Source organism: Castor canadensis, chromosome 4 (assembly GCF_047511655.1).
Source record: "Castor canadensis chromosome 4, mCasCan1.hap1v2, whole genome shotgun sequence".
NCBI lineage: Eukaryota > Metazoa > Chordata > Mammalia > Rodentia > Castoridae > Castor > Castor canadensis.
This window is the reverse complement of record NC_133389.1, coordinates 56349430-56373105: the sequence shown is the minus strand read 5'-3', so window position 1 is coordinate 56373105 and position 23676 is coordinate 56349430. Positions and strand designations below refer to the sequence as shown.

The 23676-nt window shown below is 35.7% G+C and overlaps 1 protein-coding gene across 5 annotated transcripts in view; it reads left to right on the top strand.

Moving 5' to 3' along the window:
- Positions 1-20370, top strand: part of Mettl4 (methyltransferase 4, N6-adenosine) — a 39896-nt gene extending 19526 nt beyond the window's left edge. For 4 of the 5 annotated variants that reach the window (XM_074070215.1, XM_074070214.1, XM_074070216.1 and 1 more), the window contains exons 4-9: positions 1989-2358; positions 4579-4648; positions 11097-11271; positions 13694-13800; positions 14190-14281; positions 19183-20370. In XM_074070215.1, coding sequence (XP_073926316.1) covers positions 1989-2358; positions 4579-4648; positions 11097-11271; positions 13694-13800; positions 14190-14281; positions 19183-19328 — 960 coding nt within the window. In that variant the 3' untranslated portion in view covers positions 19329-20370. The remainder of the gene's footprint in view (positions 1-1988; positions 2359-4578; positions 4649-11096; positions 11272-13693; positions 13801-14189; positions 14282-19182) is intronic. The other variant, XM_074070218.1, reaches the window with a different exon arrangement.
- Positions 20371-23676: the final 3306 nt, after the last annotated feature.

The following is a 23676-nucleotide window of genomic DNA, read 5'->3' as shown; positions in this document are numbered from 1 at the left end:
TTGTTGTAGAGAGAGTATAAGCAATAATAGGAAGGAACAAGGGTTTTTGCTGGTTGAGCTAAGGATAGCTATACAGGGCATTGACTCACATTGATTTCCTGTGCGTGGGTGTTACCTTCTAGGTTAATTCTTTTTGATCTCACCTTTTCTCTAGTTCCTGGTCCCCTTTTCCTATTGACCTCAGTTGCTTTTAAGGTATCTGCTTTAGTTTCTCTGCGTTAAGGGCAACAAATGCTAGCTAGTTTTTTAGGTGTCTTACCTATCCTCACCCCTCCCTTGTGTGCTCTTGCTTTTATCATGTGCTCAAAGTCCAATCCCCTTGTTGTGTTTGCCCTTGATCTAATGTCCACATATGAGGGAGAACATGATTTTTGGTCTTTTGGGCCAGGCTAACCTCACTCAGAATGATGTTCTCCAATTCCATCCATTTACCAGCGAATGATAACATTTTGTTCTTCTTCATGGCTGCATAAAATTCTGCTGCTTAAAAAGCTAGACATTGATCTACCATTTGATCCAGCAATACCACTCTTGGGGATATACCCAAAAGACTGTGACACAGGTTACTACAGAGGCACCTGCATACCCATGTTTATTGTGGCACTCTAGGAACTTTCTTAAGGAAAGGAACAAACTTTCCTTTGTTTCTCCTATTGCACTGTGTGATATCTGCAAGCCTTTTTTTTTTCCTTAAATCCATGTATACATTTTTAAAAAGGTAATTTCAGATGAAAGGGTAAATCTGACCCTTGCATACCATCTTGTCTAGAAGCAGAACTTGCCTTTTATTTTTATATTAAACTTTGTATTTTTGCAAAACTTTCTATGTTCATTTTATAGTTCTTTTTCTTTGGTTTTACAATTCAAATTATATTTTATAAAATCAAAGCCATATTTATTTTAAAATTAGGTCACTGGAAAAATGCAAGATTAAATGTTATCCTTTAAACTTAATTTACTTAACAGATTACAAATTCCATTTTCTTTTTTTTTGGGGTGGTATTGGGGTTTGAACTTAGGGCCTCGTGCTTGCTATGCAGATGTCTACCACTTGAACCACTCTACCAGCTGTGTTGAGTATTTTTGAGATAGGGTCTCAAGCTATGAGCTGTGATCCTCCTGATCTCTGCCTCCTGAGTAGGTAGGATTGCATGTTACATGTATGAGCCACTGGTGCCTGGCTTCCATTTTATTTGTCATACATTCAAATGATAAAATTCTTCTAGTACATTTTTTTTCTTTTGATGGGACTGGGGTTCAAACATAGGACTTTGTGCTTGCAAAACAGCCATTCTACCACTTGAGCCACACCTCCATTCCCGGGTTCAAACTCAGGACTTTGTGCTTGCAAAGCAGCCATTCTACCACTTGAGCCACACCTCCAGTCCCATTTTGCTCTGGTTATTTTGGAGATGGGGTGCTAAGAATTATTTGCCTAGGCTGGCCTCGAAACATGATCCTCCTGATATCAGCCTCCCAAATAGCTGGAATTACAGGGGTGAGCCACTGGTGCCCAGCCTCTAATACATTTTTAAGGACATAGTTATATATGTATATATATTATTGGGTTATTTAATTGTCAATGAATTTGTGAGGTTTGTTTCATTCTATAATTAGGAAACAACAGTTCAAAAGTATACCAACATTTTTCTCATCACAGCATAAAATTATTTTACTGTAAGAATTATGAATGTTTAGAACAATTTTAACAGGTTTCATTATAGAAGGGGAGGAGAGGTAATGAGGGGGAAATGATGAAGGGGGTGAACCTAATTAAGATAATTGTAAGCACATATGTAAATGTTATAATGTATTCCCATGTACAACTATCATATGCTAATAAAAAACAACCCCTCCAAAACAAAAAAAATATGAATGTTGATTTTAATGTATACATTCAGATATTCAAAGCACAGGAGGAATTTCATTATTTGGAAAACTATTTAATGACTCTCTTTTTAATATATGCTAAACAAATTCTCTTACAGATTAGAGAGCTGATTTTGGATGGATCTTTACATTTAATTCAAGAAGGCCTCAAAAGTGGTTTCCTGTACCCACTCATTAAAAAACAGGACAAGTGTAGTAAACCCATTCCTTTACCACCTGATACCTGCAGTTTATCAGGATTATGTGAAATGGCGAAGCATTTGCCTTCTCTGAATGAAATGGAACTTCAGACATTGCAATTGATGGGGGATGATGTGTCTGTCACAGAGCAGGATTTATTTTCTCGGGTTGTTGAAAACAACTGTAGCTTTTCAAAAATGATTACTTTAATGGGACAGCAATACCTCCTGCCACCAAAAAGCAGTTTTCTTTTGTCTGACATTTCTTGTATGCAACCACTTCTGAACTGTAAGTAATTACTATGTTTATTATTAGAAAATGATAATATTTCTGTGGTGTCAGAAGTTAAGAGATAGTCCTAACTTTAATTGAGGCCAACATTTATGATGATAGGGTAAATGCTTTTCTAAGTTCAGTTTTTCTTTTAAATTCAATTTTAAAGTGCTGACTTTTGCTGCTTTTTTTTTTTTTTTGATACAGGATCTCTCTTTGTAACCCAGGTTGGCCTTCAACCATGGTCTTCGACCTTAGTGTCCTGAGTACCACTACTCAGGCTTGTGCTACCGTGTCCAGCTCTGACTTTTCCTTTTTAAAGAAATTTTAATTCTTATTATGAATAGAGGGTCCAAAACTAGATTTTAAGAGAGCAAATGCAGTTAGTTCTCTGTACTTAGGAATTCAGAATACAGTTATATTTAACCAAATGACTTTACCTTTTCTTTATATTAAGTTGAACTATTTGACTCTAGGTTCGTAAGCTTAATTAACTGTGAGTCAATTGGTTATTCATTTACAAAACTGAACCTTGTTTTCCTATCTACATCCTCTACATTTTGAGGATTAAATTACATAATATATATCAAATTCTTAGCTCAGTGATGCATATGTTTTTAATAAATTGTAACTATTATAACATTTTAAGGAATGTGATAGGTAAGAGGTATATTGATCAAATTGAATTTCATCTGCTGTTTATTGTTATTTGGATATTTTATAGCAAATTTTAAGTTATCAAGCAACCACAATGTAGCTTACTAATGAGAAGCTTCTTTTAATTGCCATGAAGCTAACCACATGAGTGTTATCCATGGAGCAGTACCATAAATTCTTCAGAGAAAAATTGCAGGGTAATAAATTAGTGAGAAAATCATACTTTGTTTCAATATTTTTCCAAGTCTTTTTGATCTTTGTTATTCTAATATTTTAAAAAGGGTCGCCTGCTTATTTTAATCTATAGTCTTATTTACTTATGAGATTGTACATTTATTTTAAAAAAAACCTCTGTTTATAAAAGTGGAAGAAGGACTAGCTTTTACAGTAAAATCTTCCAGTTAATTAATGTGGATGGAATGATGGAAGTAGAAAATTTCCACTTGACAAACACTGTAATAATTGGATATCAAAACAGGATGTTTTTGTGGTTTTCAAGTATTTCTGCAAATGATACTTGCTAATTGCCCGAGAAAAACTGGAGAGACCTGGCAGACCATACTTTACGGGGTGATGTAAGGTAATATCACCAATAGTGAGACATTTTGACATTCTACCCACCTATTTCTCTGGTAGGGTATGGCAGACATTAATTTGGTGACATTCTCCTAAATTTAATTATGAGGGAATACCAAACCCAAATTGAGAGATATTTTATAAAATAACTGGCCAGTAGGCTTTTACTGTCAAGGTCATACTAGACAAAGAACAACTGAGAACTTCCCCAGATTGGAGGAGAGGTTATAGATATGGTAACTAAATATAATGTGTGATCCTGATTTTGGTTCTGAACCAGACAAAAGGACATTAGAAGATAATAGGGGGAAGTTTTATTGTGATTAGTCTTTCAGTTATAAAACTGAAATTTTAAAATAAAAAATTGAAGAAAGATAAAAGTATCATCTAGGTTTGAAAGGACTATATTGATGAGGCCACCAAGATTTATAGAGAATTTACAATTTCTAGTGTCCTGCCCAGTGAGCTTTAGTCATCTGTCGGTAGTCTCCACAAATACAGTAGTAAGTTGAATTATGTTACAATCTCAGGGGTCCAAAAATTAGTATGTTTGAATAAGTGACATAAATCTTTTTGTTGCATCCCGTTTATATTTGTGTATGTAAAAAGCACTTTACTTTTTGTCACTAAAAGTACTTTAATTTTTTCTTTTTCTTCTCTCTTTTCTTTTTTGAGGCAGGGTCTCACTATGTAGCCCAGGCTGTCCTTGAACTTGTGCTCCTCCTGCCTCAGCTTCTTGTATGAGAAAGTACTTTTGTAGAACATGTTTAGTTGTATTTTTATTGTTTTTATTTTTTGGGGTGCTGGAACCCAGGGTCTTGTACATGCTAAGTATGTGCTCTGCCATTGAACTACACTCCCAATCCTCGTGTTTAGTTTTTTAAAATTTGTTTTTCTCCTTCTCCTCCTTCTGCTTCTTTTTTCTTGGTGGTACTGGTCATGTTTAGTTTTTAAAGTGATCACATTCAGAGGTTTTTTTTTAAAGTGTGTCTTTGATTTCAGGTAGGAAAACATTTGATGTAATTGTGATCGACCCACCATGGCAGAATAAATCAGTTAAAAGAAGTAATAGGTAAGTGGAAATGAATTATCTGTTAGATATATTTTCTAAAACATATAGTCCTTTGTACATTCTCATTTAATATATTATATTTTTTTTCTTGTTTAATATATTGTAAACAGTATGGGATAGGTTATCTGAAACTACTGAAGTGCTTGGAATGGTTTTAAAAATTCATTTCTTTAACTAGATAATTCTCTTGAACTGGAGCTATATGTGCAAGATTATCATATATTTATTAATTGCTAAGGTACTGCCTGAACCATTTCATAGCTGTTTCCATAATACCAAAGGGCAACATTTTGGCTTCTTTGATATCAAATTCTAGAATTTAGAATTATATGCCAAAATATTTCTAGTCTTCCTTAATAACTTGCTATTCTTTTTTTGGTTTATGTTTTTAATTTTTGACACATTTTTAATTTATGCCATCTCTTAGGATGATAAGTTAAATTAGTTACTAATATCATGTTTTCTTTTAAGAGTACATTTAAAATTTTAAGAAGTTTTCTCCTCTGGATATGATGAATGATTTCAGTTACATTTCCTATCATTCTTCAGTTTTCTAGACAAAACAATTCCTACTTTGATTTAAACTTCATCTGTAATTTCTTCCTCTCACCATTTATCTTCAGCTATGCTTTTTGTTTATAAACTATGCCAGAAATATTTTTCTTTAAAGTTGCAAGAACCATACCAAAAGTTCATGTGTCTGCCTGTGTGTTTGTGTGTGTGTAGATACGGATAGGTACATATACATGAATATATATATATACATATACATATATAAAGTTTTTTCTGTACCATTTGAGAATTTGGTAAGAGAAAGTCACTGTTACATGTTGTGTGTATTTCCTCAAAATAAATATTGTCTTATATAATCATAATACTATTATCAAAATAGGTAATTAACATTGACACAGTACTGTTATGGATACATTACTATTTTCTGTGGACCTCAATCATATTGTACTAGTTGTTTCAAAATGCCTTTTCTATCAAAATAAAATCATAGATCATGAATTGTTTAGTTGGCATGTCTCCGAGGTCAGTCTTGAGGACCGATGACCGTGCCTTCAGAGTTTGTAGATTCTCTAACTCTGGCAAGCATTTCACTACTTGAAGCAATCCACCAGCCCTTTTGTGGAGTTGCATTTTTTTTTTTTTAGGAGTAGAATTTCTGTGCTCTATGATAATTCCATGTTTAAATTTGTTTTGGAACTGCCAAACAGTTTTCCATAGTGGCTTTACCATTTTACATTCCTACTAGCAATGAGTGTTCTAATTTTTCCACATCTTCACCAACAGTTGTTATTTTCCATTTAAAAAATTATAGCCATCTTAGTGACTGTGAAATGCCATCTCATGGTTTTAATTTGCATTTTTATGATAATTAACAATGTTGAGCATCTTTTCATGTCCTTATTGGGTATTTGTATTTCTTCTGTAGAAAATTGTCTGTTGAAATCTTTGCACATTTAAAATTGGGTTTTAAAGATTGCTGATTTGTAAGAGTTCTTTATATATTTTGGATATATTTATGTATATATATATATATATTTATATAAAGATATATATCAGACATATGATATGTAAATATTTTCCAGGAGATCTTTTTCCTTTCTTTAGAGTGTTCATTGAAGCATCAGGTTTTATTTGTTTATTAAGTTATTATCTTTTGTGGGACTGGGGATTGAATCAAGGGCCTCTTGTTTGCTAAGTAAGCGCTCTACCACTTGAGCTATGCTCTGAACCCTTTTGTTGTTACTTTATTTTATTTTTTTGGCAGCCCTGGGATTTGAACTCAGGTCCTTGTGCTTATTAGGCAGGTGCTCTGTCACTTGAGCCACATCCCCAGTCCTTTCTTTGCTTTAGTTACTTTTCAGATAGTGTCTCGTGTCTTGGTCCAGGGCTGATCTTGGACCCGATCTTCCTATCTTTGTCTCCAGCATTGCTGGGAACACCTGGCTGTTCATTTTGGTTTTGAGGTAGGATCTCAGTAACTTTTCCTGGGCTCATCTCAAACTTGTGATCCTCCTCCCTCTATCTGTTTAGTAACTGGGAGTACAAATGTGTACCACCATGCCCGGCAAGTTTTTAAATTATTACTACTTTTTTGGGGGGCACAGTTTGAACTCAGGACTTCATGCTTACAAAGCAGATGCTCTACCACTAAACTACACCTCCAGTCCATTCTGCACTGGTTATTTTATTTGTTTATTGGAAAAAAAAGTCAACTTTTAATTGTAGCTGATCAAACTGCATCTAGTAATATCTCTGAACTGAACAAAGAAACACGATAAAATTCTCCCACTGAAGAAACCAAGTTCTCACTGGCTCTGCTGCCCCAAGGGGTGGGCCAAGAGCAGCTCATTCCTGAGGCTGGCTCTTTTCCCCCTTGCAAATTCCTTACCCCAAGGGAAGAGCTAAGGATGGCAAGGGACCTGTCCCCTCCTCCCATCATGTTGGGAGTTCTTAGAAAGTCACTGGTCGGTGAGCCTCTCCCACCCTACTTCTGTCCTAAGGTAAACGGAGACTTATCTGGGCACCGTCCAGAAACCCAGGAAGGGGCAAGGCAGCCCTGGCACCCTCCTGGCCTTTTCAGCCAATGTTCCACACCAGTACTCTTGGCTGGTTGTTTCCTGCACTGGTTATCTTAGAGATGGAGACTCGAGAACTATTTGCCCAGGCTGGCCTCAAACTAAGTCCTCCTCGTCTCAGCCTCCCGAGCAGCCAGGGTTACAGGTGTGAACCACCAGTGCCCACCTTAAATTTTTTTTTTTTGAGGCAGGATTTCGTTATGTATTCTAGGCCTGCCTTGAACTTGAAGTTTTTAATTTTGATGTACTCCAGTTTATCTGTTTCTTATTTTGTTGTCATGCTTTTGGTGTTATGTTTAAGAAAGCTTTGCCCGAAACAAGGTTATGAAATTGTGTCTTTTGAAGAGTAAGTGACATTGCATACTTTCCAGTGTAATACATACAGATATATATTTTGGAATTTCTCAGTGATTTCTTGAGCTTAGAGCTAGAGGAGGGAATAGAATGTTTCCTTCTTCCTCCTAACCAACCTAGCTAAATAACTAAAGTTAAGGTAATCAAGAAATCTGCAATTATTGAAACCATGTCATTTCAGGTTTTTTTTTTTTTTTTTTTTGGTGGTGGTGGTAGAATGGTTTGAACTCAGATTCTTGCATTTGCTAGGCAGGTGTGCTCTACAACTTGAGCCACATCCCCATCCCTTTTTCCTTTTGTTACTTTTTCAGATAGGGTCTTAACACTTTTGCCGGTGGCAGCCTGGGACCATGATCCTTCTACCTGTGTCACCAGGATAGCTGGGATTATAGATCTGTACCACCATGCCTGGCTTATTTGAATTAGGAGGTCTCACTTACTTTTGCCTGGGTTGGCTTGGAATTGTGATTCCCTCATTCTCCACCTCCTGAGTAAGTGAGATTATAGGCTGAGCCACTGTTTCAGAACTCACTTCAGATTTTTGATCTGACATTCTTCATACCCTGACAAAATTGGTTTTTTAGTTTTATAATTATTTATTTATTTTTGAGATAGTGTCTTGCTATGTAGCCCTGTTCAGCCTTGAACTTGTGCTTCTCCTGTTCTAGCCTCCCAAGTGTTGAGATAGGTGTAAGCCATCATGTCTGGAAAAATTAACCTTTTAAAATCATCACTTTGCTTGTGGGAAATCCTAGTGCTAGGTGGAAGGAGACTTGGTTGAGATTTAAATTCTTTTATTCATTTATTTGTTTATTTAACAAAAGCAATTGTGTTTTTTTTTTTAATTGGTGGCATTAGGGTTTGAACTCATGGCTCTACTGCTGGAGCCATTCTGCCAGTCCTTAGCAATCATTGTTGAGGTCAGACTTACATTAGAGCTACATTCCAGTGTTCCTTGCATTTCATTTGGCCCTTAAGTGGCCATTTACCTTTTGCTGAGCAGGTAGAGTGGTAGAAGCCACATTGGAGTTGACTGAGGACTAAAATAAAGAAAATGGAAAGACATAAATGCGTACCAATTCTTAACCTAATTATAGATGGATGGAGACCAAATTGAAGGATTTTTCTTGTTTTCTCTATTCTTCCCTCTTCTGCCCCTTCTTTTCCTGTTTCCTTTTCTTCCTCCTCATTCTATCCTCTTCCCTCTTCTTTGTTTCTTTTTTGGTGGTATTGGGGTTTGAACTCAGGACTTCATGATTGCTAGGCAGCACTCTACCAGTTGAGCCACTCTGCCATCTTCTTTTCCACTAGCATAATATAAACATATTTATAGGTTGATGGTGAATTACTTGAGAGGTTGAAAATGCAGAAAGAAGGGAATAATTGACATTACAAAATACTACAAAGTAGGAATAGGAAAATATAGTTGGAGAGAGAAGCCTTAATAGTTAAAGTCATGTCATTTCCTTTAAGAGGAAATGTGTAGAAATAAATAAGCCAGGCGCCAGTGCTCACTTCTATAATGCTAGCTACTCAAGAGGCTGAGATTAGGAGGATTATGGTTCAAAGCCAGCTCAGACAAATAGTGAGACCCTGTCTCTAAAATACCCAACACAAAAAAGGGGCCGATGGAGTAGCTCAAAGTATAGGCCATGAGTTCAAACCACAGTATTGAAAAGAAAAAAAAAAGACATAGATAAATGTGTGTAAAGAAGAGATGGTTGAGTAGTTGAAAGGCCTTGGTATTTTTACTGATGTTTGTGTTAACTTCATCTGCCAAGGGTCAGTTTAGTCAAGGGACTTGAAGGTGGTGAGGATTTTATATTACTTGACCTAGGATAAATAAAAGAATTGATGAGAGCCTGAGAATGGATTTACCAAAAAACTTTTAATGGTCTAATTCTTTTATTCTGCATTTTAACCTTATTTTCTCTATATGAAGACATTGAATTAAATTGTGGTGTTGGGTGGGGAGGTAGGAGGGGGCTAGGAAATACAATAGAGAAGAACTTGTTCAAAGTACATTGTACACATCTATGGAATTACCACAGTGAAACCACTTGTACTGTTAATATACGCTAATAAAAAATAGTAAAAAATATGGTATTGGCTTGGGGTATAACTCAGTGTTAGAATCTGTGCTTTGCATGCACAAGGACCTGGGCTTGATCCCTAGAAATAGAAAAAAGAAAATTGTGGGATGAATTTTAGATTGGGTGTTTGCAGGGATGTGAGACTGAAGGGTAAAGGGGAAGTGGGAGTCAAGGGTGTTGGTGAGAAGGTAAGGAAGTGGTTGGCAGTCTATGAGGAACGAGTAATTTTGATTAGGAAGGAACTGATAAATTCAGTAACATGGAGGGATGGGTACTGGATGCTTTGATAAGGTCAAAAATGAGTGAGACACAGGAAGCTACAGCCAGACACTAAAGTTCATGGCTTCTGAGATGAAACAAGCATGAGTGATGCCAAAGCATAGGTTATGGCATTAGAATTGATTATTGAAGTGGAGTAATTGCACTTGTTTGTTTAGGTGAATAATAGTTGAAGTGTGAACATTGTATTGAAATTGTGCTTTGAAATTTCCCAGGATAATGGAAAGTTTTATTGTAGAGGTAGATGGATCTCAGAGCTTAAGACCTCCTTGAATTTGGAAAGTGAAGGTGTAAAGGGTTTAGCAAGAAACCTCTCAGAGAGGGGGATTTCATGCACAGGTGGGTAAGTAAGATAAAGTCTAGAAGCGGCAATGGGGAACTACGAATACTTGTGTGTTGGAGAAGGGCCATATTTATCTGATTTGGTATTTTAGAGCACATAGCATTAAGCAACTCAAACTTGTCTTCATATTATTCATGGCCAGAAGGCACAAGACTAGAATTTTAAAAAAAGAAATGAAAGCATGAGGGCTGCAGAGAGCCCAGTGAAACTGATAGGGAAGGATGAAAGAAGCAGAATAATAGAGTGCGGATTGAAAATGTAGTGGGAAGAAGGTGAGGTTGGGTGAGATGGTAGATGACCCAAAGGGTCAGCTTTTTGTGCAAGGTTTGAGAATTACAGGGGGACACAAAGGTTTATTGAAATAAATTGGCTTCAGCATTACCTACCTCATGGCACTTACTTTGTGCAGGTTGTGTCTGGAGGGTTTGATGGGTTGAGACACTAGTTTCAAGACTGACTATGATGGGGCTCCTATGTAATACACAGAGATGGGATCTAAACAGTATTTGCTTAATTTTGAATTGAGAAAAACATAAATAGGAAAGTTACTAAAGTTTAGACATGATTAAAGACTCTAGCTTGCCAAATTTAAACTAGTAAAAAAGAAAAATGTTGTTTTTGGTGCATGCATGTGAGAATGTGTCCACCAGGTGTCACTGTGGCTTCGTATTTAGCTACAGAAATAATTGGATCTAGGATCTTTGTATTTGTGGGGTCACTGTTACACAGGCATTTTCCCTGCTTATTTTTCTTTCTTGTGAATTTTAATATTTTCTTCTGTTTACTTTTAGGTACAGTTATTTATCACCACTACAAATAAAGCAAATACCTATCCCTAAACTGGCTGCCCCAAACTGTCTTGTTGTTACTTGGGTGACCAACAGACAGAAGCACCTGCGTTTTGTGAAGGAAGAGCTTTATCCTTTTTGGTCTGTGGAGACACTTGCTGAATGGCATTGGGTGAAAGTGAGTTGAGAAGTTAGCTTATTTCTTAATATAGTGTGACGTAGGGACATGTACAAACAGCATCTACTTTCTAATGCTTAACCTGCTGCTGTTCTCCTTTAACAGGTCTAGTGATAACTTTTGATTTCTGGCTAAACACTTTTGTCTTCTTATTCTCAAGGCTTTTATCTGTTTCTTCTTTTTGTAGTAGGGATCCAAACTGCTTTCTGACTAGGAGATCAGTCAAGAAAATAATGGAATGAAATTTTAAAAGGCTCGGTTATCTCTAGATATCAACAACAACAACAACAAGGAAGAGGCTTGGGAATCTTGCCATTGCATAAAAAATAAGTCTTACTATTCCTTGTCTTTCCTTTGCATAGCGACAATTTCAGTCACTCTTTGTGTCACTGTCTCTGTCATGATTCTGTGGATGAGGGCAGAGAATAGCAAAGTCATTATAGAGCGGGCAGGAAGATGTGGGAACCAAGAATTTTTTAACTCCTAAATCTTTTTTTAGAAATGGGATCTCACTTTCGTAGTCCAGGCTGGCCTCACACCTGAGAGATCCTCCTGTGTCAGCCTCTCTAGAAGCTGAGATTAAAGATGTGCATCACAGCACCAGGCTTTTAAACTAGCTTAGTCTTCAGTGCTTTATATGCTTGTAACCTATTTTTGAAAGAAATGATTCCAACTCTTGGGCTGGTTGACTGATCTTTAATCTCTCTCTATATGCTGCAAGAAAATGAAACAAAATACAAAAATGAGGGTTCGGTTCAGAGTTTATTGGACATTCTTTTAAAGATACATTCACTGTTCAGATGATTTCCATAAGATTCCTTCCAACTTTGAAAAGATAAGTCAAGTTACAATGTGTAATACTTATAGAGCTGGCAGAGTAGCACAAGTGGTAGAGTGCCTGCCTAGCAAGCGTGAGCCCCCCAAAACCAAACACAAGCAAAAACCAATGTTTAATATTTATATAGCTAGAATGTTTATTTTAGATACAGTAGAATTGTATTTTATATGCCCTTTTAAGTTTTGTATTCTACTGAATAAAATATGCCTTCAAGTGCACATTGTTTATTTGTACCTATGGGATTTGGCAAACCAAATATTTACATTTGTATCTTTGCTTTTATGACATGCTTTGGTCTTAGTCTTGGTTGATTTGATATAGAAACATGATGGGAATAGAACAGACATGACAGAACACCTGTTCTATTCTTCCCGTTATGACAGTTCTTCCTTTGTGTGTGTGCTGCTGAGATGGAACCCAGGAGCCCACATGCCAAGCAAATACTCTACTACTGAGCTACATTCCAAGCTCTGATAATTCCTCCCTCCCTCCCTCCCTTCCTCCCTTCCTCCCTGGGTCCCTTTCTTCCTCTCTTTCTTGTACTGGGGTTTGAACTCAGGGACTCACATTTGCTAGCAGGTGCTCTACCACTTAAGAAACTCCACCAGCCCTTTTTTTGTGATAGGTTTTTTCAAGATAGAGTCTAGGGAACTATTTCCCTGGGCTGGCTTCAAACCGTTATCTCCCGATCTCTGCCTCCTGAGTAGCTAGGATTACAGGTGTGAGCCACTGGCACCTGGCCTGATGTTTCTTTTATTATCAGAGACTAGGACCAAAGTCAGGAAGAGGTTGCCTTCTGAAATCAAGCCCAGTAAAATGTTAATATGTAAAAACTCAAGACAGTTCATCTGTAGTAGTAATTAGTTCTAAGAGATGGTATGATAAGATCAGAGTTTAAAACAAAAAATACAGTGTATTAAATGAAACAATAACTAATTATACATACTATTATAACAGAGTAATCTGCATTGAATATAAAGGCTGTCTGAAGAAAAATGGCTGATAATCAGTGTTATTTGAGTGATTAATAAATGAATTAATGATGACCTGGTTTTCAAGGATAAACTTTAATGAAAAGTAGAGGTTTTGATGTGTAAGATGTTAACAAAGTTATATATAAAATATCTATACTATATAAATAACTAAAAAATCATTTATAGCTACTGTCCAGTATGGTAGCCACTACCACAAGTGGCCCTTTAGCACTTGAACTGTGGCTACTCCAGGTGGAGATGTGCTGCTAATGTGAAGTGTGCATCAGACTTTAAAGACTTCATAAGAAAGAAAGAAAGTTAACATCTCAGTAACTTTTCAAATTGATCACATATTAAAATTATATTTTAGATATGCTAGATTAAGTTAAATATGTTAAAATTAATTTTATTGCATTCTTTTTTAGTTTTTAATAATGTTACTTCTAGAAAATTTAAAATTCCATATGTGGCTCACATTTGTTGGCTTGCATTATATTTTTATTAGATAACACTAGTCTGGAGATTTAATAATTTCTCTTTCCCTTTTTTTGGTGGAAGCTGTATAGTGTGATGGGGGAAAAATAACTTTTTGTTGGCTCTTTCCTATCAGATCACCAGTTCAGGAGAGTTTGTGTTCCCATTAGATTCTCCACACAAAAAGCCTTATGAAGGTCTTATACTGGGGAGAGTTCGGGAAAAAACTCCTTTACCATTAAGGTAAAAAAGGCAATTTTTCAAAATAATATAAATGGCTTAATTTTTAGGCTTTTAAAAATTATTAACACAATGATCAATTTTCCTTAATTTTTACATTTTTGAAAATGTGAAAATGGCTCAGAACAGAAAAGTATGTATTTAGTGAACTTTAGAAATTTTATTTTACCTTTTGTTATATCTAGTGTATAATTTTCACTATTGTGGAAAACAAAATTCTGGGAAATTTCTCAGTTCTTAAACTGTTTGATTTCCTTCATTGAGTCTGTCCTTAAATTTGTTTTAAAATTGGATGCTATTTGAAGGGGGAAAAAAAATCAATGTAACTGTGGCATATGAGTAAAAATTGTCTTTTTAAAATATAGTTTGCTGTCTTGTTGTGTTTTAATTAGGAACACAGATGTAAAAGTGCTCCCTATTCCAGATCACAAGTTAATTGTCAGCGTGCCCTGCCTTCTTCACTCACATAAGCCACCTCTTGCTGGTATGTGTCTATGATATAGAATTGTCATGATTTTTGAAACAATTGAAAGAAAGGGTGAATTGAATGTTTGAATGGTCTGTAGATTAGGAAATTAACTCAGATACTTTTTTTTATATTTAACATTTTATAGCTGAATTCATGGCTGAATTTCTGAAGTAGGTTGGTTTTACATTGCCTCAGCCTTCCCTGTTAACACTGTTTCTGAGGTCCTTCTTACTATTACTTGCTGTCCCTTTATTTCCTTGACAGAATGAAGACCCATAGGGCATCTGAGGAGGTTGTTCAGCTAGGGACTTTATTTACCACCAGGTTTTCAGAATAAGCACGTCCCTCAGAATAATGGTGCTAAGAGTGATGGTCAGAATTCTTTTTTTTGATAAATACTCCATTTTTTTTTGTGGTACCAGAGTTTGAACTCAGGGCCTTGCACTTGCTAAGCAGGTGCTCTTCCACCCCTAGCCCTTTTTGCTTCAGTTATTTTTGGATTATGTTTCATGTTTTGGTAGTGGATGCTACCCTGCCCAGCTTTTCGTTGGTTGAGATGATGTCTCCTTAACTTGAACTACTGTCCTCTCAGTGTTTGCCTCCTGAGTAGCTGGGATTACAGGCCTGAGCCACCGTGCCTGGCTCAGTTTTAGTTTTTCCAGAGGTAGTATGCATTCCTGAAACATTGGAAAGGCAGTTGCCGCAGCCTGCAGTTCTCAGTAGTCTTAAAGCTTTAGTATTATGTTCATCACTTAATGAAAATAAGAATCAGGGACTATAGAAATGTGTTGGGTTTGGAGATTGACTAACACATTTAAACCCTGGCTCTGCTGCTTAGGCGAGTTCCTTAGCCACCTCACGATCCTTATTTAAAGAGGGAATATTTAATGTTTTAGTGATATTTAATGTTTGAGTTATAAGCACTGATTATAACATATTTGAAATTCTGTAGCACATAGAAGTTTATTAAATACTAAATTTTTCAGGTGAGAGCTTAAGAGATTCTGAATTTGATATTCAAAGTTTACTTTTCAGAGAACTTCTTTAGGAAATCTATTTTATTAATTTGATGATGCCTACTTAGAAACAAAACCACCCTATCCCAAATCAAAAAAAAAATTCTCTAAGGCATCTTACCATCTTATTTTTGCAGGCTATAGAATCATTCATGAGCAGGGAAACAAAAGAAAGTGACCACAGATTTGCAGTAGCACTTAGGATTTCTTTTTTAAATGACTTACACAAAGGAGTTTTATAGTATCCCTTAATTTGAGGAGTATTCAGATGTCTGTATGATGATCCATTCTTTGGCTTCCACGAATTCTCAGTGAATACTCACTTACCTTTAATCTTTCTACTGTATAAATTGTTTGGTGCTTAAGTTTGTGTCTTAAATGAAAAGTGAAACTGTGCTGTTCTTTGAGTAAAAATTATATTTGATGTTAGCATACTTAATGGAGGAAATTAATGTATATTCCTTTTGTTTGAGTTTTGCTTATCATTTAGTGAATACCAAAGCTTAATTTAGTGTTTTAGTTTAAGGATTATATTTCACTTCAAAAAATCCAAACACCAAGACCCAAAGCCCTTCATTGTCAAATTGTGGCTAAACTTTTTTTTTAGTTTCTTTAAAACAGAATGAAATTATATTAAAGATTATTATTAAGAGAAAAGATTTTAAAATAGGGAATAAATGAATTGTGCTCTGAAGTATTGTCATCTGTGAAATGCAGTTCTGCCTCACTGCCAGTGGAGAGCAGCACAAACATATTTTTAGGATTGATAACATTTAAAAACAAAAGTTGTTTGTGGGAAAAAAAATCAGAATGACTCCATATATGTTAATCCTTAAGCTTTGGTTGATTATAGATAGGCAAGAAATATTTATAGTACTTTACTTCTGAGTCTATGTTATTGTATGTATTTTTAATACTTTCAGATTTTTACATATATTTTACCATGAAATCATACATAACTTTAGGGAATTGCATGTCACATTTGGTATATAATGCTTAGAACTTTTACCCATAAATGTTCCTAAGCTGATTTATGCATATACATAAAATGAAATGTTCTCTCTTTTGCTTCTAGAACACCAGTATTGTTTTAAAAAATGGCTTAATTTGTTATTTCTTTGGAAATTGTAAAACAAAAAGCAAAACCATAAAAACACATTGGTAGCATATTCCATTTCAAAGTGATACATTTTTGAAGTTTCCCTCTAAAGTTTGAAAGTTAATCAGTAGCTATGACTTATAGCCTGACATTATAAATGTATATTCTTAAGAATTTCAGGTACAAAAATTAGGAAATAAAAGTATTTGGATCAATATTTTGATTTTCATATTTTACTTCAGAGGTATTTCCATTTCCTTTTAGTACTTTACTTACTAACAGTTTATAAGTGAAAAGTGAAACATAGATGAGGTTTACGTACTAATGTTTAGAGCACTCCCCCCACCATGCTTCTAGAGCCATGGGGAAGTACTGGCTTCCCACGGATTGCTTCTCTGTAGACTAGAGCTGTGTTTTGCTAATGCCAGAGATTGTGTAGCTGTCTAAGTATATGTGTCATACACGTTTTTAAGTGTATACACTTGATTTTCTTTGCTGTTGTGTTTTGTTTTTTTGAGATAGGATCTTACTATGTAGCCCAGGCTAGCCTCAAACTCACAATGCTCCTGCCTCAGCCTTATGCTAGTAATCTAGCTGTGATGCTAGGATTACTGTGCCTGCCCTGCATTTATGTGTAAATCAATATTTAAAATTAGTAAGAATAATAGGTTTCTATTAATTTGTCTTTATTTCTTCTCCCTTGTTTTGAAATAAAACAAATGTGATTAATATTATAAAAACATTGATTTTCTTTTTTAACCAGAAAAAAACATGTAAAATATATTATACAGAGAAAATAGGCTATTAGTAACTGAGTTCAGACTGTATGTATTTTTCCATTCTAAGCACCTGGCTATCCTTTTCTATTAGATTGTGAACTGTTTCCTTAGCACTCACTGATTGTAATCACTACTCAGAGTAATACACATTTTGGGCTAACTCCATTTTAAATTTCCAAAATAGGGACACTAACATCTTTGTATCAAAAAGCTGAACAACTTAAGCAAAACCAAAATCTTGCTTCATTGTACCATAGATCACATTAAAAGTAAAAAAAGACTGATTGGCATTGAATTCATGGGAGCAAGTGGAAAAGCGATTTTGGATTATTGTCTTCTAAGTTTCTGGGGAAATCTTTCTCTTTCAGTTTTAGTAGCATTTAATTATATACTCATGAAAAGAGCAGAAGGCTATGCCAGCATCTCCAGAAGCTATCAAAGCTCAAACTAGAATTCAGTTGAATTATAGACAATGAAAGCTTTTAAGTTCTCTTTGATGCTCTGATAAACAGGACCATTACTTTTGGACAAATGAGCAAGTATTTGCTGTGAGAGCAGTTGAAGTACATTATAAACCCTAAAATGTTTGCTATATTGTGTTTTAAGTCTTACCTATTTCACTTATTCCTAAAGAAGCGTTGGGGCTTGGGGTGTGACTCAGTGGTGTACCACATGTCTAATATGTGTAAGACCCTGGGTTAGATTCCCAGCAACTACACCAAAAATCCCCTAAAGTAACCTTATTATTCCTAGAGAGAATTTGATAGGTTCTTTCTAAACTCAACCTTATATAGCAGTTATGAACTATATTTTATCTTTTATCTGTGCAAGTACTTTTCTTCTCGGAATCACTATTTTCACATCTAATTCTTGTTATGTGGTAACTAGCAACATGCCCAAACATTTGCTTTTACTCATTTATTTTTATTTTTTGGCAGTACTAGGATTTGAACTCAGGGACTTGCACTTTCCATGCAGGTGCTCTGCTACTTGAACCACATACCCAGCCCTTTTTGCTTTATTTATTTATGAGATAGGTTCTCACATTTTTGCCTGGGCCAACCTGGTCCATGGTCCTCCTACTTAAACTTCCCATGTAGCTGGGATGACAGGTATGTGCTACCCTGCCCAGTTTTTTTCTGGTGAGATCGGGGTCTCACACTGGGTTGGACTTGAACTGCAACCCTCCTGATCTCTCTCCTGAGTATTTGGGATTATAGATGTGTACCTCTGGTACCTAGCTGAGTATGTGCTTTAAAAAAAAAACTTTTGTGGTATTCTTTTCTTTCATTTAGGGTAGATCACAACTGCTTAGCTAAAATATATTTGAGGTAACTTTCCCCAACAAAATATAAATTTCAATATAGTATTTATTGATATATTAAGTAAGGCCTATTTAACTCTGGAAATATGGTGAAATTTTAAGCAAAGAAAGATCTATTATTTGAACATGAGAGAATAGTCTTAGTACTACCAAGTTATAGCTATGAGGACTTTAGTTATTTGTTCTGAGTATATTTCTGTCCAACTCTTCATTCACTGTTCTTCACTACAGTTTGTCCTAAAAAGAGAATTATGTTTTATCTTCATTTAAAAAGTGGTCTATCTTTGTATTGTTTCTCTATAGAGTTTTTTTATGCATGGATTACATTTATTAAAAAATGAAGTTCTCAGGAGATATGTCAGCAGTATTGGAAAACTGAAAAGTCACCTATGTGGGTGTTAAAATCTCTCACTTCTCATCTACAAATGAAAACCAATAAATCAGTACTAGTGAGAGTTCTGATGGTATTGCTCCTGTCTCACACGTGCTTGTCTCATTGGCTTTCTGATTATAAATAGCCAGACCTGTGATGAAATGCTTGACATTAATTTGCTGTCTTTTAAAAAATGCAGTATCATTTAAAAAATGATATTTAAAATGATCTTCTGCTCTTCCCTGCTAAAAGGAAATTGACTTCTTTCTTAATAGTAATTTTGTGTTTCTTTTTTTTTTTTTCTTCTTCTCTCTTTTTTGGACAGAGGTTCTAAAAGACTACATCAAGCCAGATGGGGAATGTTTGGAATTGTTTGCTCGAAATTTACAGCCAGGTTGGACCAGTTGGGGCAATGAAGTTCTCAAATTTCAGCATGTGAATTATTTTATTGCTCTAGAGTCTGGACACTGACTGATCATAGCTGAAGTAGTGCTTTCTTCAGTGTATCCTCATTCCCTTCCTTCATTCTAACTCATTATTTCTTATATTACCAACCTACATGTTTAGAAATGTAAATAGGACTTGACTTTTCAGAACAGTGACCAAAATTGACTATCCCTCATGTAATTTTGAGATGAATTATTCTTTAGTTACACAAATACCCCACATTTTCCTAGACTCTACAATTAAAGCCAGCAGTTTGGACAAAGGCCGAGTATGCTATTGAACAAGTTTAGAAAACATATACTGTGGATCACAGGTTATGATCCTGCCTATGGAGGTATGTATTTGGCCAATATGGTATGTTTTAAAAAAAAAAAAGGTACCCTCATTCTGAAAAGTCAGCAAATTTCACATGAAAATCCAGATTCCTGCTTCTGTAAACATCAGAAGCTCTGGCTACCCTGAAGCTTGAGTTCTTTCTTGGCATCTCCCGGCAGGACCATAAAAGGTTAAATGCTCTCTAGTTTTCCACATTATGATGTTCTCCATCCGCTCACTGAACGTTATCTACCAAGATTACGTTCAGAGATCATTTGTATAGTTCTTTACTTTTGTTATCTACTTGACCCCTGTAGCATCTGAACTTGTAACCTCTGTTATAATGTTAAGTTCCAGAAAAAAATATCCTGTGGCCTGCCAAGTATTGTATCAGTATATTGATGCAGTTTTGGAATACTTTAATTGCAAAGTCACTTTTTAAGCTGTGTTTTGTTATAAGATAATTAAAGACATATCCTACAAAAACGTTAAAAAAGTAAGCACTGCTTATTGTGAAAAAATACTTATATTATTTTCTACAAATATTTTTGTACTATTTTTTTGCAGTGCTGAGGATAGAACTTAGGGCCTCACAGTAGGCAAGTGCTCTATTATTGAACTGCACCCAAACTCTTACCAGGTAAAATGTTTTGACTGAAATGAATGATTGAAAAGTATGCTCATTTATTATGCATTACCTTTTTAAAAAAACGAAGTATTGTCTTCATGTAATAAAATTTTCCAGTTTCTAGTGCAGAGTTCCGTGAGTTTTGAAAACACACATTGTCTGCTGACTACCATAGTCACCCTACAGAACATCCCCTTGCCCCAGAACTTGTCATGTCCCTTTGAGGTCAGTCCCTCCTTCCCATCCTTGGCAAACAGTGATTTGCTTTCTGTCATTAGTTTTGCTTTTTTAGAATTTCATATAAATGTAACCATACAATGTAGAATCTACTGTGTCTATCTTTCACTTAGCATTTGAGAAAAGCATTTATACTGTTGGTAAATTGTCCACACATATTTAGCTACTAAGGAAAAAGACTGAAATGACTCTTTGACAAGCTTGCCAATCTATTTACTGATGTTGTCAAAGAAAAATATATTACTTTTGAAGTTTGTTTATCTTTTGAGGGTGTGAGGATAATATCAGAAGCTTAAGTTTGTGTTTATAGAAGTATTCTAACTTATTTAAAATGAAAAATATATTAAGCTTCAAGCAAACTTTTCACAATCTCACTTGAAATCCTTTTCAGCTTCTTGTGGTATTTAGAGATTTTGTATCATTTTTGGAAGATTTTATCCTTACCAAGTTTTTGACTTTTATTTTTGAATCATGAATACTGGTCCTGAGAGAGAAAAAGTATTTTCATTCAGTGAGTCCTGTATTCAAGTGGCAGGAGTTCTAGTGTCACCTCTGCCTCTTGGTTGTACTGAAGTGTTCATAACACCTGTTTAATTATTAGGCTCTTTGTTGAATAAAAGGTGACTCTGCAAAGTATAACAGTGGCACACCTTATGAGAACAAAACAGTGTGAGCATTGAACTTTAGCACTGTTACCACTCAGTTTTACCCAGCTGACCTGAGGAACTCACATATTTTAAGATGTCTTAATAATGAGTTTTTCATATTATTTTTTTAACTTCTAAGATTGAACCCAGGGCCTTGTATATGCTAGGCAAGTGCTCTACATCTCCAGCCCTGTGGGCCCCCCCCCATCATTTTCCTTCTATATGTTTAGTTAGAATTCTTGGTAATAAAGCTTGGGCAAAGGGGTGGAGCTAACATTTTTTGAATAGTACATGTTGTACTGTGTTACGCTTCCTACATATTTTATTTTATTTAATCCTTGCATAGTCCTGAGAGATTAGGTACTATCATCGTTTAATAGTTGGAAAAACCTGAAGCCAAGGAGACTATTTTATCTATAAACCCACAGTTAAATATGAAACTAGAATTAGTTCACCCTGACTCTTCTGTATTCTACATAAGAACATGGAAAACTGAACAAATGACTAAGGATTTATAAAGTGGTGCCTTTGCACTCTGCAGCTGTAGAGGTTGGTTAGATTTGGACTTACTCAGAGGCCATAGATTTGCATTGAACATCCTGAGCAACCCACACAAAATAAGCCTCCGAGCCACAGTTACCTGCTCACCTACTCAGGAACTTGGGGGAGTCATGCTGCCTAACACCACATCCTTGGTATTCCTGGCCTTCTCTTGAATCTCTTTAACCCTCCCATACAGATTCCATTAGAACGGTTAACTGCTCTTTGGGAAGCAGATCCTTGTTAACTTGATGCTTTTTTGTCACTAGTTTCCTTTCTTATTCTGCCTTTATTTGTGTTCTTTGCCAAAGTTTCATTTAGTTTCTTTTATTTCTCTTAGCCACTGTAGTGCAGAGTTTTTTTTTTTTTTTTGGTACATAAAGCAGTTAGTTCAGTGGTCAGCATAGTTTAAAGCCAACTTGAGGCTGGGAGCATAGAGCAAGTGGTAGAGCCACGCTTAGCTTGCATGAGGCCCTGGGTTCAGTCCCCAGTGCCACACCAAGAAAAAGTCAACTTGACTAGCTTTGAATGCCAACTGGTTTTTGGCCTTGGGCAAGTTAGGTCTTAGTCTTTCTATCCATAGATAAGAGATTACTACTATACCGTTGCCTCAATGGTTGTAATGAAGATTGGTGAGTAATACATGTAAGGCACTTAGAATACAGCTTGGAATATTTTAAGCACTCAAATGTTAGGATCCCTTGCATTCTAAAAGGCTCTTTATTATAATATAGACTCTTATTCAAGGGACTTACTGGAAGTTAAATGTTAGCTGTATCTCTGCCTGAGTATTTCTAAGCTATCCATAGAGTTATTCCGTCTAAACATCCTTTTTTTCTTAATTTGTTCGTTAGATCAGATTTCCCTGATCTAAAAACCTGTGAGGGATCCATGAAATCTTTTGTTCCCATTGTGGTTTTGTCTAAAAACAAAGGCCACATGTGACTTAGGGACTGGCTTAGTTGCTGTCATGGCTCTCTTTGCTATAGGCTTTACTTATCTTGTCCTGTTCTAGTCCTCCAAATTCTTTGACTCAAGCTCATTCTTACAAAACAGTCCTAGGTTCCTCAGTCTTACTTTTCATATTTATTACCCTAGAGACACATATCTTCAGATTTTATTTTTTTGGTGGTACTGGGGTTTGAACTCAAGGCCTTGTGCTTACTAGGCAGGCACTCTACCTCTTGAGCTGCACCCCAGCCTCGAGAGAGTTTTTATGGACTCAACTTCAAACAGACATTGGGTTACCTACTGATGTGATTCAAAGGAGGATTATAATCATTGCAAGGATCTTCCCATCTTTGAAGATGCTGCGGGGTTTGCCTAATTTATCTTGTCATGTACCACTAGCTTGCCATACCCTGGGAAGCACCATAGCACTATTTGCACAGTTCTCTGGTTATCAGTTCTTTTACTTCAGTCACCTCACTTTATCCTCAGTGCAGGCTTATGCACGTATAGCTATACTGAGGGAACAGGTCCACAGAAGCTAGCTGGTATGGCTAATAACTAAGACTTCAATTCTATTTTGATTTCTCCATGAAGGTGCTTTGTTATATACTATTTGCTAATGAAACTGAGGTAACAGGTCCATCAGCTACTAATCAGCTCATTGTGTGGCCCAGAGCAAATTTAGAATGGTTCACATATAGTCATCCAAACATATCTTCCTCAATATGCCATAACATCAGTTGAACTGATAGACTGAGAGCAACTCAGCATCACTCAGGATCTGATGGGCTGCTAAACCCTTCGATTTAATCCAGTAGAATTTTTACCACGCAGTGTGTTTTAAGTACCCAGTCACATTTTAAGGAAGCTATTTTGCAAATATTCATCTGCACTTGAATTCAGGTGACTCAGAAGAGGAGAGTCCATATGGTAAGTACAAGTTATTTATGGTATCTGTTACCAATATTTAGATGTATGGGCCAACCCAAAACTTCACAGAGATTCTTAATTACATACACAGTTTTATTGGCCAATCTGCTTCAGTTTGACAACA